Below are 14,814 nucleotides of genomic sequence, written 5' to 3'. Positions count from 1 at the left end.
CTGTTTAACACCAAGGTAATTCATTAACAGTTTGCTCTATATAAATTATTTTGTATTCTTGTAAATGTGGTTACTTTTTATATATATGTCTGGCAGATGTGTGATGGTTGACCGTGACATGAAAGAAATAAAGGCAATCAAAGCTGTCTTCCCAAACTCTTTAGTGTTACTTTGCTGGTTTCATGTGCTACAAGTAAGTTTTTAATATGTTCATGTTAAAATACTATGCTTGCTGATGTTTGAAATGTTAATAATATGGTAAAAATGAACTAAATGTTTATTTCATTATATTGCAGGCTGTTAATGAGACAAGAGGGGGGAAATCTCAGAGATCCCTCATTATGGAAAACTGTAATAAGAGGAATGGTCTCAGCGAACAAAATATAAGCATGTTTTTTTTTAGAATAGTTTGGTTTTATGTCTCTCAAGTGTTTTGCATGACTGTCAAACAAGATTATAAAAGAGATATGATCACCTACAAAGCATATGTTACTAATGGTCTTTAAACGATGTACATTGTTCCTGTTGTTAAATCCCAAATAATTTACTGAACAAAAAATTATTTACAGTTCCAGGAGAATTCAGTAAAGATTTTGTCAGACATTGAGGGAGAAACAAAAAGTGCACGGGTGTCTGATTACCTCAAGGAACGCTGGCTTAACATAGGTGTCATGTGATCAAACTTCGGCCACCAAGTTTACCACCATCACAGTGAGACCAACAATGTGGTGGAAAGGTCATTATTTTTTCTTCCACTCACACTTCTTTCAACTAATAAATTGACATAGATTATATATATATATATATATATATATATATATATATATATATATATATATATATATATATATATATATATATATAAACTATATTATATCTAGGTTAAAACTGATGTATTTTATATATATATGTATATTTTATATATGTGTATTATATTTTTATATTTTATATTATATGTATTGTATTGTAACAAAGTAACATTTCCAAGAAACCCCGTGGCATGTTTACATTCTTTTCAATTAAGGCACACACCAAACAGACGGTGGTATTGCAACAGTCAATATAGTTTTAAAATTACTATTGGGGAAAATGACTAAACTTATTATATAAACTTTTTCCATTTTAGTTTCACAAAGATATATTGAGTTAATTTAAAAGTAGCTAAAATGCAGAATGTTGATATAAAAAAAATCTGTTATGCTTTGCAATATATTCATATATCATATTTTTAGATTCTTTTCAACTTCCTTGCTGGGTATGCCAACAAAAGGGTGGATGATCTTCTTCTTGTACTTAGCAGCCATGTTGTTAATTATTACAGGTTAGTTAGACAATGACCTCCATGGTGTTTTCATGTACAGATGGTTACTACAGAAGAAAACCTAAAGAAATATTTATTTCTATTTAGGCATTAAATATTATAATGTATGTTTTTTCAGTTACCTAGATGCTTTGAAGGCAGCAGGCCGTTTGAGACCCAAGACTTCAGATGCTCAACAGAGGATAAAATCACGTGGACTTGACCGCAGTGTCTCTTGGCAGTGTGAGGGAAAGTGTAATGTTCCCTCAGAAACAGTACCTGGTCGTATGCAGGGACAAAAAATCGGCCCTGGCATTTTTGGATTAGACCGGCCCCTCATAATTAGCGGTGCACAAACGACTTGCAATTCATGTATGTGGGGTTACATAGAAACATAATGTATCATCAACATATTAAATATAAGAAGTTTAATGTAGTGCTGGGTGGTATACCTTTGTGCAATTTTGAACCATAGAAACATGCTGGACAGACATGGTAAGTGATTTGAACAGTTGGTGTAACAGTACTGACTATAAGACCTCCTTAGAGGTTTATTCAGGTGTTAAGCATGTGCACAAACTGATATTTGGAAGGTACACAGCAGTAACAAGAAAAAGGAAAATTGAGAGGCTCCACAGCTATAGGAGACGTGTTGAGTTGGCAAAAAACAATTATTCTTTTTCTGAAAGGGGAAAGAGGCAAAATCAAACCCATCATAATGATGGAAAATTCAAAAGAAAAAGATCAAATCGGAGGACTAGGGTTAGATAAAAAGGTAAATATATAGACCTCTATGCTCCTCTGTATGGAGGGTATGTGTCAGAACAAAACTATGTATTTTAATTGTTACAGAAGAATAATAAAAAAATCTTAAATCTGAGTGAAATTTAATATAGGAATATTTAGATTATTTCTAGGTTTCAGTTTGACACATAATCTTTGCACAATTTAAAAGGCAGCTGGTGATTTTGAATGAATTAAAATGCACCGGAATATCAAATTAGAACAACAGATTGTTTTTATCTGAAACCTAATTGGATTTACACCAATTCCAAACTTTCAATTATATTGTTTAATAATGATAGTCTTTGGGATTTAAAAAAAAAATCTGATTAGCTCTATGTTACAACTAGACACACAATAGCTGTCTGGAATATAACATACAGTAACTTTATGTAGTAAACAGTTTTTATTTACTTTTGTGCAGAAACATGAAACACAGTGGCCAATGTTAATATGGAATATTGATTACTAATGCTTGCATGAACAGTGATTAGATTACAATGTATATATTGTTTGTCTGAAAATGTACAGTATATGTGGTAGATACATGTACTTAAAAGTAAAACACCTGTAACTGTAGAACAGCAACTTTGCAAGTAAAATAATTTTTTTATTAATTGGTATAATAATGTACAGTGTGAATTTCTACAGAACTGGAAAGATTCGAAATTGTATTCTTATACATGCAATTATAGTATGTAAACTGAAATTAAGTGTGCACTAAAAATAAAAATATCACTTTCTGAAAAACACAAATGAATCTTTATGTCCAAATGTCCAAACGTATTTTAACTGTTTAGCCTATTAGAATCTAGTAACAAAATTCAACAACAGGATGGAGTATAACTAAATCATTAACTTGTTTGGTCTGAACCAAATAGCAGGTGTGAACGGTGCCTTCAACCATGGTTTAGAAAATAGGACCATTATTTGGTCCAACCGAAAAAAAAGTGGTCAAGGTCTGATTGTGCTGAACCATGGTCTTGTTCAAAGGCAGTGTGAAAACCCGTTTCTAAATGGTTTTCTGATTTTCAGACCAATTATTTTCACCCATTAAACAATAGAATAAGAAAAAGATGCAGTGCTGAAATCCAACTCCCCTTCATAGCGCAGTTGTATCGATACAACATATTATGCTAGTGATTCTGTATCTACTGTAACTGTAAATTAAACCTCATTTATAAACAGAAAAAATTTGAATCAGATACACTCATTCTGCTGTGTGATGCACCTTCACTTCAGTTTGATTCTGTCAGTGAGGTAGAATTCAGCACAACATCTGGAAAAGCAACTCACTGAAATTACAATATTCTACAAACCAGTAGGGAGACCACATAGGTGATAACTGGATGTAAATTATTGCAATAAACTGCCAAGTAAAACCAAAACGAACTTCAGCTTTGTTTTAAAACTATACTTTCTGATCTCCGAGTCTGCCACCTTTCCCAAGACTGAAAAGAAAACATCGAATAATTTTAGGCCAAGGTCATGAGTAACTAAGTCAAAGGCTGTTTTGGCTGGGTTTTGGCTTCATTTAGAAGGTCTCTGTAAAAATACAAAAAAATATATTATTAATGCAATAATCAGCATGCTTTGGAATTCATCATCTTGCAAAGGAACATGCATTTTTTTGTTAAGGAATCTGCATTTCTGTTTTACTGTACATGCAACAAATGTGTTGAAGATGTAGATGAACCTAATGCTGTAGCATATATTTCTTAATTTACAGTTTATTATACTCACTTGAAAAAAGCAAGTCTCCCCAGTGCAACATCCTTGTTGGCTAACTCCATGAGTTGAATGTCATCTGGAATGTAAGCTACTGCCATCTTCCCCAAGCTGTCTGCCAGCTCACAAGCTTCAGCTTATACAATAAAAGCCAATGACAAAATGTAACAAGTATTACTATATATATTTTTTATTTGTCATCATGAACTATTTTTTTGGTGTGTTATAAACACACACAGATCTAATGTAACTCATCAAAATAATTTACCCTCAGTTAATTTTGAGCACATTGACACCACACTTGTTAAAGGTCCAGGGCTGACACACGCATTTTGAAGCCTTTGTTTCAACTCCTGTTTCTTGTTCTTTTGAACACGAAGGAAGCAGACAAGGGTATTTGCAGACATATTTTCCGGGGCCCCAACTCTTCGTCTCAACTCGTCCACTGTCACTTGGTATCTTAATGTTAGGAAAGGTAACAACAAGCTAAGTATTAATAATTCATTTAAACAAAACATGATGCATAGGAAAAACATAAATTACAAGAAATATATAAGAACTGCTAAAGTTTTTTTACTGAAATGTACCTTTTCTGTCTTCGACCAAATGAAAGTGTTAAAACACTTTCTACTTCTTGGAAATTGATAATACTATGAGGTATTGGACGGGTCTGAGAGCTTGTGGAAGACAAGGTGATCTGAGTTGTATATACAGAAGAGTTAGTCTGAGATGTAGATGTAGGTGGGCCAGTTTGAGCAGTAGATATGGAAGGGGTAGGCTTTGACGGTTTGGGAGTGGTCTGACAGGTAGCTGTGAATAGGATAATCTGTGGAGTAGGTGTGCTAGGAACAGCATGAAGTGATGTAGATGGTGGAGTAGTCTGAATGCATGACATGGATGGAGAAGTTTGGCATGTAGCAGAGGGTAGGGTAGTCTGACATATAGGTGGAAGTGTAGGAAGGATATTATGAGAGGTGCGGAAGAGCTGAGAATTTCCTATAAAGAGGCAAAGCAACCCAAAAAGCAATAATTCTGTGAAATCCCCTGAAGTGTTGAGAAGTTTTCCTAATATCTTATCCCAATTATAAACCACATGGAGTCTGACAGTACTTAGAATAATAATTATTCTGGGGAAAACAACTAGAAATAAAAAAAGCTCTAGAATATTCTTATTAGAAAAGCAAAGTTACTATTTATCATTTTTATATGACTGCCTCTGAGGCTGTAAATTACTAATAAACAGCCTGGAAGGAGATTCTGTATAATTAACAGCTTTAGAGGCATCAACATCATCACTTGCCTCTGAGGCTGTACATAACTGATAAACAGCCTGGAAGGAGATTCTGTATAATTAACAGTTTTAGAGGCATCAACGTCATCACCTGCCTATGAGGCTGTACATAACTGATAAACAGCCTGGAAGGAGATTCTGTATAATTAACAGCTTTAGAGGCATCAACATCATCACTTGCCTGTGAGGCTGTACATAACTGATAAACAGCCTGGAAGGAGATTCTGTATAATTAACAGTTTTAGAGGCATCAACGTCATCACCTGCCTATGAGGCTGTACATAACTGATAAACAGCCTGGAAGGAGATTCTGTATAATTAACAGCTTTAGAGGCATCAACGTCATCGCCTGCCTATGAGGCTGTACATAACTGATAAACAGCCTGAAAGGAGATTCTGTATAATTAACAGCTTTAGAGGCATCAATGTCATCGCCTGCCTATGAGGCTGTACATAACTGATATGCAGTCTGAAAGGCATCAGCCTTTGAGGCTGTAAATGTTAGCTAGCTTTTTAAAATAGTTACTATGGCATTATTCTAAATTTACAAAGAAATACACAGGTTTTTCTGAAGTCTACACACTAAAGAGATAAAACTCTAGAATGACCCTCATAGTCTGTGTGATATAACAAAACGGCACTAGCTTATGCCACTGTAAACATGTAGTTAGTCAGGTTAATTGCCTACTGCAGTTTATCTGCTAAACAAAAAAAAATCTCCAACAAAATTTTGTTTTGTTCACCAGAAGGTCATCTGTACTTACAAGTGGTTGACTGTAGAAACACAGACCTGCAGCCTTTCCAAAAATCCAAAATGTAGCAGTTATACTGTGCTAGCTCACTGAAAAAAAAGAAAAAAAGTTAAGCTGCGCGCTTGAAATTCCTTGACTTAATCTGGTTGGCTGTGTTCTCATGGGGCGGGATTCCAGTTTCCTGTAATTTGATTGGTTTAGCTGGTAGAGGCGGGCTGCAGCCTTGGAGGCACTGCAGCCTGTGAGACGTTGTTCAGGGCTTAAAAGCCTCACAATCGTGGGGGCTCAGGGATTTTAACAGGTAAACTCAGGAAAGGATCAGTTGGATCCAGTAAAAAAGAACGCAATTTAGAGGCAGTGAGCAGAGTTCAGAAACTGGTTTAGACTAAATACATGAAATACGGCCCTCCTCTGCGCTCCGCAAAAACAGCAAGCTGATAGGCTGTTTCTCCTGAAAGGCGGGACTTTCTCTTTGAACTGGCGTCCTTATTGACGTTAAGAGATAAAATAACAACTCATTAATACGTTTTTTTTTATTTTATAATACGGCAAATTTACGGGAAAATACTAATACGGGAGGACAGCGGGAAAGAGGGGTAAAATACGGTAGTTTCCCGGCCAAAACGGGAGAACTGACAGGTATGGCAGTACTTACGCATTAATTAAGGAACCGTATTGTAAAGTGTTACCGATGTTTTTGAAAATAATAGTTTGTGTAGTTTTGCAGATCTATGCCAAAAATATGGCCTCAAGCAAAAATATTTTCCCCAGTATCTCCAATTGAAAAATGTCTTAAACTCTTTAACCCCCAACCCCATATACAGGTTTTTGATCGGACAAACAGTTTTCGTAAAAACTTCGTTAACCTACGCATTTTTTTCCCATTGGGGAATAAATGGGGGATAAATTTGGAAGCCGGTGTACATCACATTTTTGGAGATATGAAGACGAAAATCGGACGGCCTATAGAACTTATCGAGTTCTGTACGAAATTATATGACGTACGGTTTTCGTACAATTGTCGTGCAAAATTTCCCCATAGAAATCAATGGGGGGCCCAAAGTTCTAACTCGCACACCAGCAGCTCTGCGCACGGAACCATTTCTCTCCCCTGCTCTCCAGTACTGTGTGTGTATGGAGGAGCTGCTGTATGGAGCAGATACTGATAAAAAGTTTGGACACCCTGCACGGCCAGAGCGTCCATAGCAACGCCAAACACAATATTACCCGATTTATGAAAATAAGTGATTGCTAGGTGGTTGCAAAATAACATAACACTAGAGCAAGATAGGGAGTCAAGCTTTAAGGAAAAAACAATGATATATGTAATGTTCATCGTGCCCTGATGTACATGATCAGCTAATCACTAATTCATTTTCAACCTGTCTTTATTAATTTAGGATTGCAGGACTTACTGTAAGAAGTGCAGAACAGTTGGAATATGCACTAGAATATGTGAGAAAAGAGTGGAGAAAATGTAAATGTACAACAGAATTGACATACAATAATAATAATAATAATAATATAATAATAATAATAATAATAATAATAACCAAATCTGTTATATTATTTTAAATATTAGCTGATATTTAATTCATTTTTGTCATATGTATATAATTCAGATATTGCATGCATAATTTTTTTCTAACAACAGTAAATGTAATGTAAAGTAACATGTTTAGGTTGTAAAGTCACCTTTACTTGGATGTAACTAATAATAAACAGAATACAGAAAAAATAGTATTTGTGATTAAAAGTAATTCCACAAATGTTGTTCTAGGAAACTATAGGGTAGGCTTGGGTTCATATTAGCAACTGTGTCCCCACCCCAATATTAAACCCGCTCCTACACCCTTGTATCAGATCATATTTTATATAATAATAAAGCTATGTAAAGATTTTTGACAGTATAAAATGCTTTACTTTCCTTTTTTTAACCTTACTTTTTTAAGGGAGAAGAACAGTTGGGTCAGGATAAAGGGAGAGGAATAGTTGTGTCAGGATAAGGAAAAGTAATAGTTAGTTCAGGATAAGAAAGAGGAGTAAGAATTTGTAGTGGTGTTTAAAGAAGAGGAGAATATTTTTTTGTATTGGTTTATTTTTATTTTGCACATATAAAATAAATACCATTCAATCTCTTGTAGACCAAATGTTGCCAAAAAATTGACTTAAAAAGTTATAAACACAACTTTAATATATGTAATATCATTAGGTGTTATTATTTGGTGTTATTAGATGGGTCTGTGTTTTGAAAAAAAAAAAAAATGGTTGATGTTGATTCAGTTTTTTTTGTGACAACAAAACGAGCTTTTGTTTGGGAAATCAGCTTTTTAGTTAATTGTAAAAGTGTATGAGGTAGGTGTGTTGCTGTATTTAGAGGTTAGAAAATGCATCACAAATACTGGTAAATGCGTCTTAGTTGTAAGTCGCCAAGTGTGTATAATTTGCGTCTCCTCTAATTTTCTCAGTTGGAAATTAAGTATACAAGTTATTATTTATTTTGATATTCATTCTGATGCATAGCCGGAAAAGTGGAATAGACTGCAGAGACAGAGCCAGCGTGCTGGTTGAAATGATTTAAAGCCTACTGGAATTTCTTACATATATAATACATTTGGCTATTTTACTAATAGTACACGTGCACCTTGTTTGTTTTATCCACACATAAAACGGTAACCTACATAAGTATTTATGTAACCTCTTAACCCATGTTCAATAGTAAAAGTAAAGATAAGTCAGTAATAATATGGACACAAATATAATAGGATGTGTGAACCACAATGAAATCGTCGTATATCCCAAAAAAGTCACTGTAACCATGTTATAATCATACCTGTCAAGTCTCCCGTTTTGGCCGGGAAACTACCGTATTTACTCCTCTTTCCCGCCGTCCTCCCGTATTAGTATTTTCCCGTAAATTTCCCGTATTCTATTAAAATAAAAATATATATATTATTGAGGAGACAGGGCACTGACCGCTCTGTGTCTCTTAACCAATCGTGGAGCCGATTCAAGGAGAAAGTCCCGCCTTTCAGGAGAAACAGCCAATCAGCTTGCAAAGGAGGGTCAGTGTGGGGAAGCCCCCCACCGTCGCTGTGAGTTCAGGCAGCTAGTCGGAGCAGCTGATGTTAAAACATATCTGGATATTCAGCGATTTTTCTAAAAGAAAGGTAACGGTAGGCTAATCATGTAAACTGTGATGAGATTTTTCTGATAGCTGCTTAAAAATACTCGTCTCCAAAATAAAACACACAGATTAAACCTTTTAAAATAAAAAAATACAGCTTGTGACTCAGTTTAAGCAGAAATGTGGAGAGGACCGAAATTAACTGAACTAATCAGGGGTGGAGTGATCAAAAAGAAAAAGTATTAATTAAAAATTATTGTGTAGGCCCCTTAGGACTAATTTTTACTGATGAAACATATCTGGTCCATGTGCTTTTAGTAAAAGTTCATGATACTATTTTTAGGTCACCAACAGTAATTTTGCAGAATTTGCGCAGCCTTTGTTCAATTTTAAATCCATTAAATAAATAAAAAATAAAATAATTTTTTAAAAAATATATAGAAAAGGGTTTTTAATTTGGCTGTATTAAAAGAAAGACATATGTAGGAATGTCCACAACATGTTCAGATTCTGATAATCTAATTGTAGCGTGTAAGTGGTTCACTTGTGGTTATTTTAGATTTTTTGTAAACCTGTCTTAAAATGTAAGGGATACTGAACCTTCGTTGGGCTGGTGGGATGGCTTTAAGCGTACAGAGGAAAATATCCCTTATTTTTAAATCTAAAACTTGACAGGTATGGTTATAATTATTGCAAGAAAAGGAACTCCTGCCTTCGCGTGTCTTAATAATTATGTTGCATAGTCTTCTGGATGAAGAGACTGGGCGGACTGAAGCTGACTGTAACACTGCGCGGTCACAACAGTCCTGGACAGGCACGGAACGGAGTTCAGCTTTGTTTGAATAGCGCGAGACTGAATTGCTGTCTCGTAAATATGACGACATCCGCGGAGGGATAGGGATCTTACAGGATAGGAGACAACAAAGCAGAGAGTGAGCAGAGAGAACTACCGAGCTGAGGGAGGACACAGAAAAGAGAGTGGAGGACGAATAATTTGCAGTCAACAGTTTGGTTACGTAAATGCCCAACAACAGGCAGTTTAGATAAAGGCGACGTGTTCATTTTGGAACTGAGAAGACCCTGGCATTTCACGCAGAGACATAAAATGTCGTCTCCAAGTCCGGGTAAAAGGCGAATGGATACCGACGTGGTGAAACTGTATCCTTTGGAACATAAACAGAAAAATTCACATTTGCGTCCCCTTTATTTAGCGATAACTGTGATCAGAAAAATGTATTGTGCGTCTTATGTATTGTTTTGATACAAACCAGAGTCTGATCGTCATGTTTTAGCTCCAGACCTAAAATAATTTAGTGGTTGGCAGTGTTTACAGTAACTAGCCGTGTAGAACGATTAGAGAAGATAGCTGGCTAGCCAGTTTAGCCACTGCTTCTAGATAACCAGTCTTAATAACAGCACATAAAGTTACATGGAGATGATTCTTACATCATGTGGCATAACGACTGTGTTTACAATGTTCTCGCAGTGATGAGTACTGTAGCTACGTATATTATGGGCATTTTTATTTGGATGGGTTGCTCAGCAAACTGACAGTTTGCTAGGCTGCTGCCGAATCATGCCCATATTAAAACAATTAAGTAGTTAGCTTAAGTAGCTTCACTAATGTCTGGTAAAATGCTGAGACTGTCGTTGTGGCGCGTTCTTGTGTTGTTCTTTGGCGTTATGCCTTATTTTTGAGAGACCATTAAGCTAGGTTAGCTAGCTTGCTAATCGCATAGCCTGAAAGCAGGGCCTACTTGTTTTTCAAGTTGTCGATTGGGCCGAGAGCTAGCTAAACTAAGAAACCGACATTAAATAAAAAAAACTGCGACGCTCGATTGTGTTAAACGTGATGCACGACATGTATTGACAAATATGCTTTACAAGACGTGTTTAGTAAATAACGGTTGCTAGGAATATTAGCGTTCATATTACGTTACTAGGTTAATAATATCCGTGTTTTTGCATAAGGGTCGAGGATCCATTTTGTTTTTCTGCTGTTGTTGAGGTCAAATGTCAATTTTGCTGTGCTACAAAATCTGTATAGTAACGTTATATGTTTTGCTAGCACATACCTTGCCTAAAACGTTATTGTTTGTGACATTATCTTTACGCAATGTAACTGTGACTTTTTCACCGTGGTAACAGTGTATATTATTTTTTTTTTGTTCAGCTACTTGTTGCCAACGTCATAAATTCACGCAGCATCATAGGTTAACCTCAGTACACAAGGAATTGGTCACCACTATACTTACCATCATGAGGTAGAATTGAAACGTAGTGTACATGAAATTGCATTTGAATATTAACAGGGTGGAAATATGCTAAAATGTAAATTAAAAGATATTAATTATATATATTACTTATATTAAATTAAAGTCTCTCGATCATCTAACACATAACATTGTCTGTGGATTTGCACTGTAATGATGAAAAGCTGAATTTATATCAGAATTTTTGAATTTATGTCAAACTTCTTTGTATTCTGTGTGGCACTGTAATTCTTAATATAATAAGCACTTATTGGTGCATCATTGTTGAAAACCACACCCTTTCTGTGTGTGTTTATCTGCTAACATTGTTTAAATCTGTGCTTATTTTTGCTTGCTTGCATCTTATTAATAAACCCTGTTTAAATCTTAATCAAGTACCAGAACTTGAGTATTACCACAAAAATTTGAGACTGCTACAAAAGAGTGAAGATTATGGTAATAGTATTATATATAATATGGAATTGTGCAGCTGTACTTGAGGATTTGATTCAGAGTGATCCAGAACAAGGAGCATAGCAGCAGTGTTAGTAAGATGCAGCCTGAAAAGGTATATATTTGAACATTAGTTGCTAATGTTAGCTACCTTAGCCTACCTGGAATCTTTGTGAGGTAATGATACATTAAGTTGAAGTAATTGAAGGCTGGCCATTCTGTGCGGTATTTTTTCCACAAATTGGGATATAAAATGAACACTAAGGAAGTTCAATCATATCTAGTTTTGGTATACAGTGCCGTGAAAAAGTATATTGCTTTTTTTTTTTGTCATGCTTATATTTTTCAGTTTATTAAACAAACATTAATACCAGCCAAACATATCGTAATAATTACAGAAAGCAGTGTTTAAATAATATATTTATTTATTAAGGGAAAAATGCTACCCAAACTATCCTGGCCGAATGTGAAAACGTAATTGTCCCACATAAATTAATTGTAATTAAATCTGAGTTTGATTTCACTAGCCACAACCAGACCTGATTTCTGCCAGACATGTAGAATCAAGGTATCTCTGAAACAACGTGAAGTAGGTTAAAATATCTGTCTTTGAGTCATTTGTCAGTCTGGAAAAGGTTACAAAGTCATTTTAGGCCAAATCACATTGAGAGCTATTATTATTATTATTTACAAATGGAGATGGATAACATGACATAATGGTTAGTCTTCATAAAGGTGACCGAATTACCGAAATTGCTGAAAAAAAGGCATGGACAACTCATCCAAGAGGTCCCAATAAAAATCGATACAATGTCAGAACAATACTTAAATGTTTTTTTTCTTCATTGCAAAAAATTATTTAGCAGCTAACAAAAGAATCAGCAGATTACATTGGCAAAAATGTGTATATACAGTGCCCTCCATAATTATTGAAGTGTTCTTTGGCTTCTAATAAAATCTTTTTTTTAATAAAATAGGACTACAATGCAAAAAAAGAGAAAAATCTAAGCTTTAATTTAAGTGAAAATCATGTTTGCCACAATTATTGTCACCCCTGGTGTTAGTACTTTGTATAACCTCCTTTTGCCAACAAGACAGCCCTTAATCCTCTCCTATAATTCTTCACAAGATGGGAGAACACAGAAAGAGGGATCTTCAACTACTCCTCTTAAAAAAAAACTCTCTAGATCTCTGGATCTTCTCCTCCTCTTGAGCTCATCCCACAGCTTTTCTATTGGGTTGAGGTCTGAGAACTGAGATGGCCATGAGAGGCGCCTTATTTTGTGCCCATCTGAACCTTTTTTGAGAAGGTTTGGCCACATTATTAGGGACCCAGTGACGACCCATCTTCAGCTTTCAGGCAGAGGCCACCAGATTCTGATTCACAATATCCTGATATTTTAAAGAGTTCATGATCCCATGTATCCTTGCAAATGTCCCAGGTCCTTTAAAGGAGAAACAGGCCCACAGCATCACTGATCCTCCCACATACTTAACAGTGGACATAAGGTGTTTTTCTGCATACTCATCCTTAGTGTTTCTCCAGACCCACTTGGAGTGTCTTGGTCTCAGCTGACCGAAGCACATGTTCCCTGTTAAAATCCTAGTACCACTTGGCAAACTCCACCCGTTTACGCTTATAATTATAACTCAGAAAATGCTTTCTCTGTGCTGCATTCCTCCCAAACAGCTTGTTGGCATGTAGATAGAGCCTGATGGTTGTTTGGGGGGCTTCGTAACCCCAACATGCAACCATTTGATTCAATTCTCTTACAGTGAGCATTGGAGAACTTTTATTTCTCTTATCATTCTTCTTACTGTGCGTGGTGGGAAGATACGCTTGTGTCCTCTTCCAGGCTTCTTTTTCACTGTTCCAGATGAGATTGCTCTGACTGTAGATAAGTTAATCTGCAGGTAAGTGGCTATTTTCTTGTAGCCATTGCCTGATTTATGAAGGTCGACACATCTGCCTTACTTGAAATATTGTGTTCTCTTATTTTTACTATGTTTAAGAGTGAGTAAGAGAAATGGGCTTCTGTGTAACGCCATATTTATACCCTAGGGAAACACGAAGGGATTAATTACTAGTTAAAGGTTCCTAGATACTTTGATCCACTTTATAAACTACAGTAGAAATGACGGTTCAAATACATTTATTTGGGAGACATGCAGCACGGAGAAAGCCGGGTTGAATTTGTCAAGCTGTACTGGGATTTTAACTGGGACCGTGTGCTTTGGTCAGATGAGACCAAGATTAAGTTAAGTAACAGTAACAGTAACACTGTTAAGTATGGGGGAAGATCGGTGATGCTGTGGGCCTGTTTCTTCTTTAAAGGACCTGGGAACCTTTTAAGGATACATGGGATCATGAACTCTTAAAAATACGAGGATGTTTGGAATCAGAATCTGGTGGCGTCTGCCCGAAAGCTAAAGATGGGTTGTCACTGCCCCTTTCGATAAGATAATGACCCTAAACATGTGGCCAAATCTTCTCAAAAATGGTTCACAAGGTACAAAAGCAAGCTTCTCTCATGGCCGTCTCAGTCCCCAGACCTCAACCCAATAGAAGCTGTGCGGTGAGCTGAAGAGGAAAGTGCATAGAAGAAGATCCAGGATTCTGGAGGATTTAGAGAGTTTTTTTGAAAAAGAGGAATGGTCAAAGATCCCTTGTTCTGTGTTTTCCCACCTTGTGAAGAGTTATAGGAGAAGATTAAGTGCTGACTTGTTGGCAAAAGAAAGTTGAACAAAGTACTATTACTAACACAATAATTGTGGCACACATGATTTCATCTAAAGGTTTTATTTCTTAATGTGTGATTCCCCCCCCCCACCAAATAACGTCACTTGATTTAAAGCTTAGATTTTTCTGTTTTTTTGCATTGTTGTCCTATATATATATATATATATACACAATAATTATGGAGGGCCAAGTGTGGCACAACCAAGTTAATAAGTTTAGGGAGCAAATACTTTTTACACAGGTCCAGGTTTTTTCCCTTAAAAAGTGAACTTATCATAGTGCTGGGCGATATAACGATATCGATTTGTTTCGCAATAATTTTTCCCTCGATGACGATGATAAGCCTGTGCAATAGAATTCGATAAACATTCATTTCCATTTCCGTCTA

General features: G+C 35.8%; 2 protein-coding genes across 4 annotated transcripts in view; one reads left to right on the top strand and one right to left on the bottom strand.

Annotated features, from left to right (window-relative positions):
- Positions 1 to 2,478: 2,478 nt before the first annotated feature.
- Positions 2,479 to 6,724, bottom strand: LOC111197105 (transcription factor aptf-4-like). Of its 2 annotated transcripts, none has more exons than XR_007437951.1 (4): positions 5,867 to 6,724; positions 4,080 to 4,270; positions 3,827 to 3,947; positions 2,479 to 3,628 (listed from the first exon to the last, which is right to left on the bottom strand). XR_007437951.1 is itself a non-coding variant. In XM_049475093.1 (4 exons), the coding sequence occupies exons 1-4, from the start codon at positions 4,704 to 4,706 to the stop codon at positions 3,580 to 3,582; spliced, it is 669 nt and encodes a 222-aa protein (XP_049331050.1). In that variant the 5' UTR covers positions 4,707 to 5,039; the 3' UTR covers positions 2,479 to 3,579. The 2 variants fall into 2 exon arrangements, 1 of the variants encoding a protein (XP_049331050.1); XM_049475093.1 differs by lacking the exon at positions 5,867 to 6,724 and adding an exon at positions 4,399 to 5,039.
- A 3,057-nt stretch (positions 6,725 to 9,781) lies between these two features.
- Positions 9,782 to 14,814, top strand: part of ube2h (ubiquitin-conjugating enzyme E2H (UBC8 homolog, yeast)) — a 134,005-nt gene continuing 128,972 nt past the window's right edge. Inside the window, exon 1 of one of the 2 annotated variants that reach the window (XM_049475095.1) lies at positions 9,782 to 10,139. In XM_049475095.1, the coding sequence (XP_049331052.1) occupies positions 10,087 to 10,139 (53 nt within the window). In that variant the 5' untranslated portion in view covers positions 9,782 to 10,086. The remainder of the gene's footprint in view (positions 10,140 to 14,814) is intronic. The other variant, XM_049475094.1, reaches the window with a different exon arrangement.

Source organism: Astyanax mexicanus, chromosome 2 (genome assembly GCF_023375975.1).
Source record: "Astyanax mexicanus isolate ESR-SI-001 chromosome 2, AstMex3_surface, whole genome shotgun sequence".
NCBI lineage: Eukaryota > Metazoa > Chordata > Actinopteri > Characiformes > Acestrorhamphidae > Astyanax > Astyanax mexicanus.
This window is presented reverse-complemented; position numbering and strand designations above follow the sequence as displayed.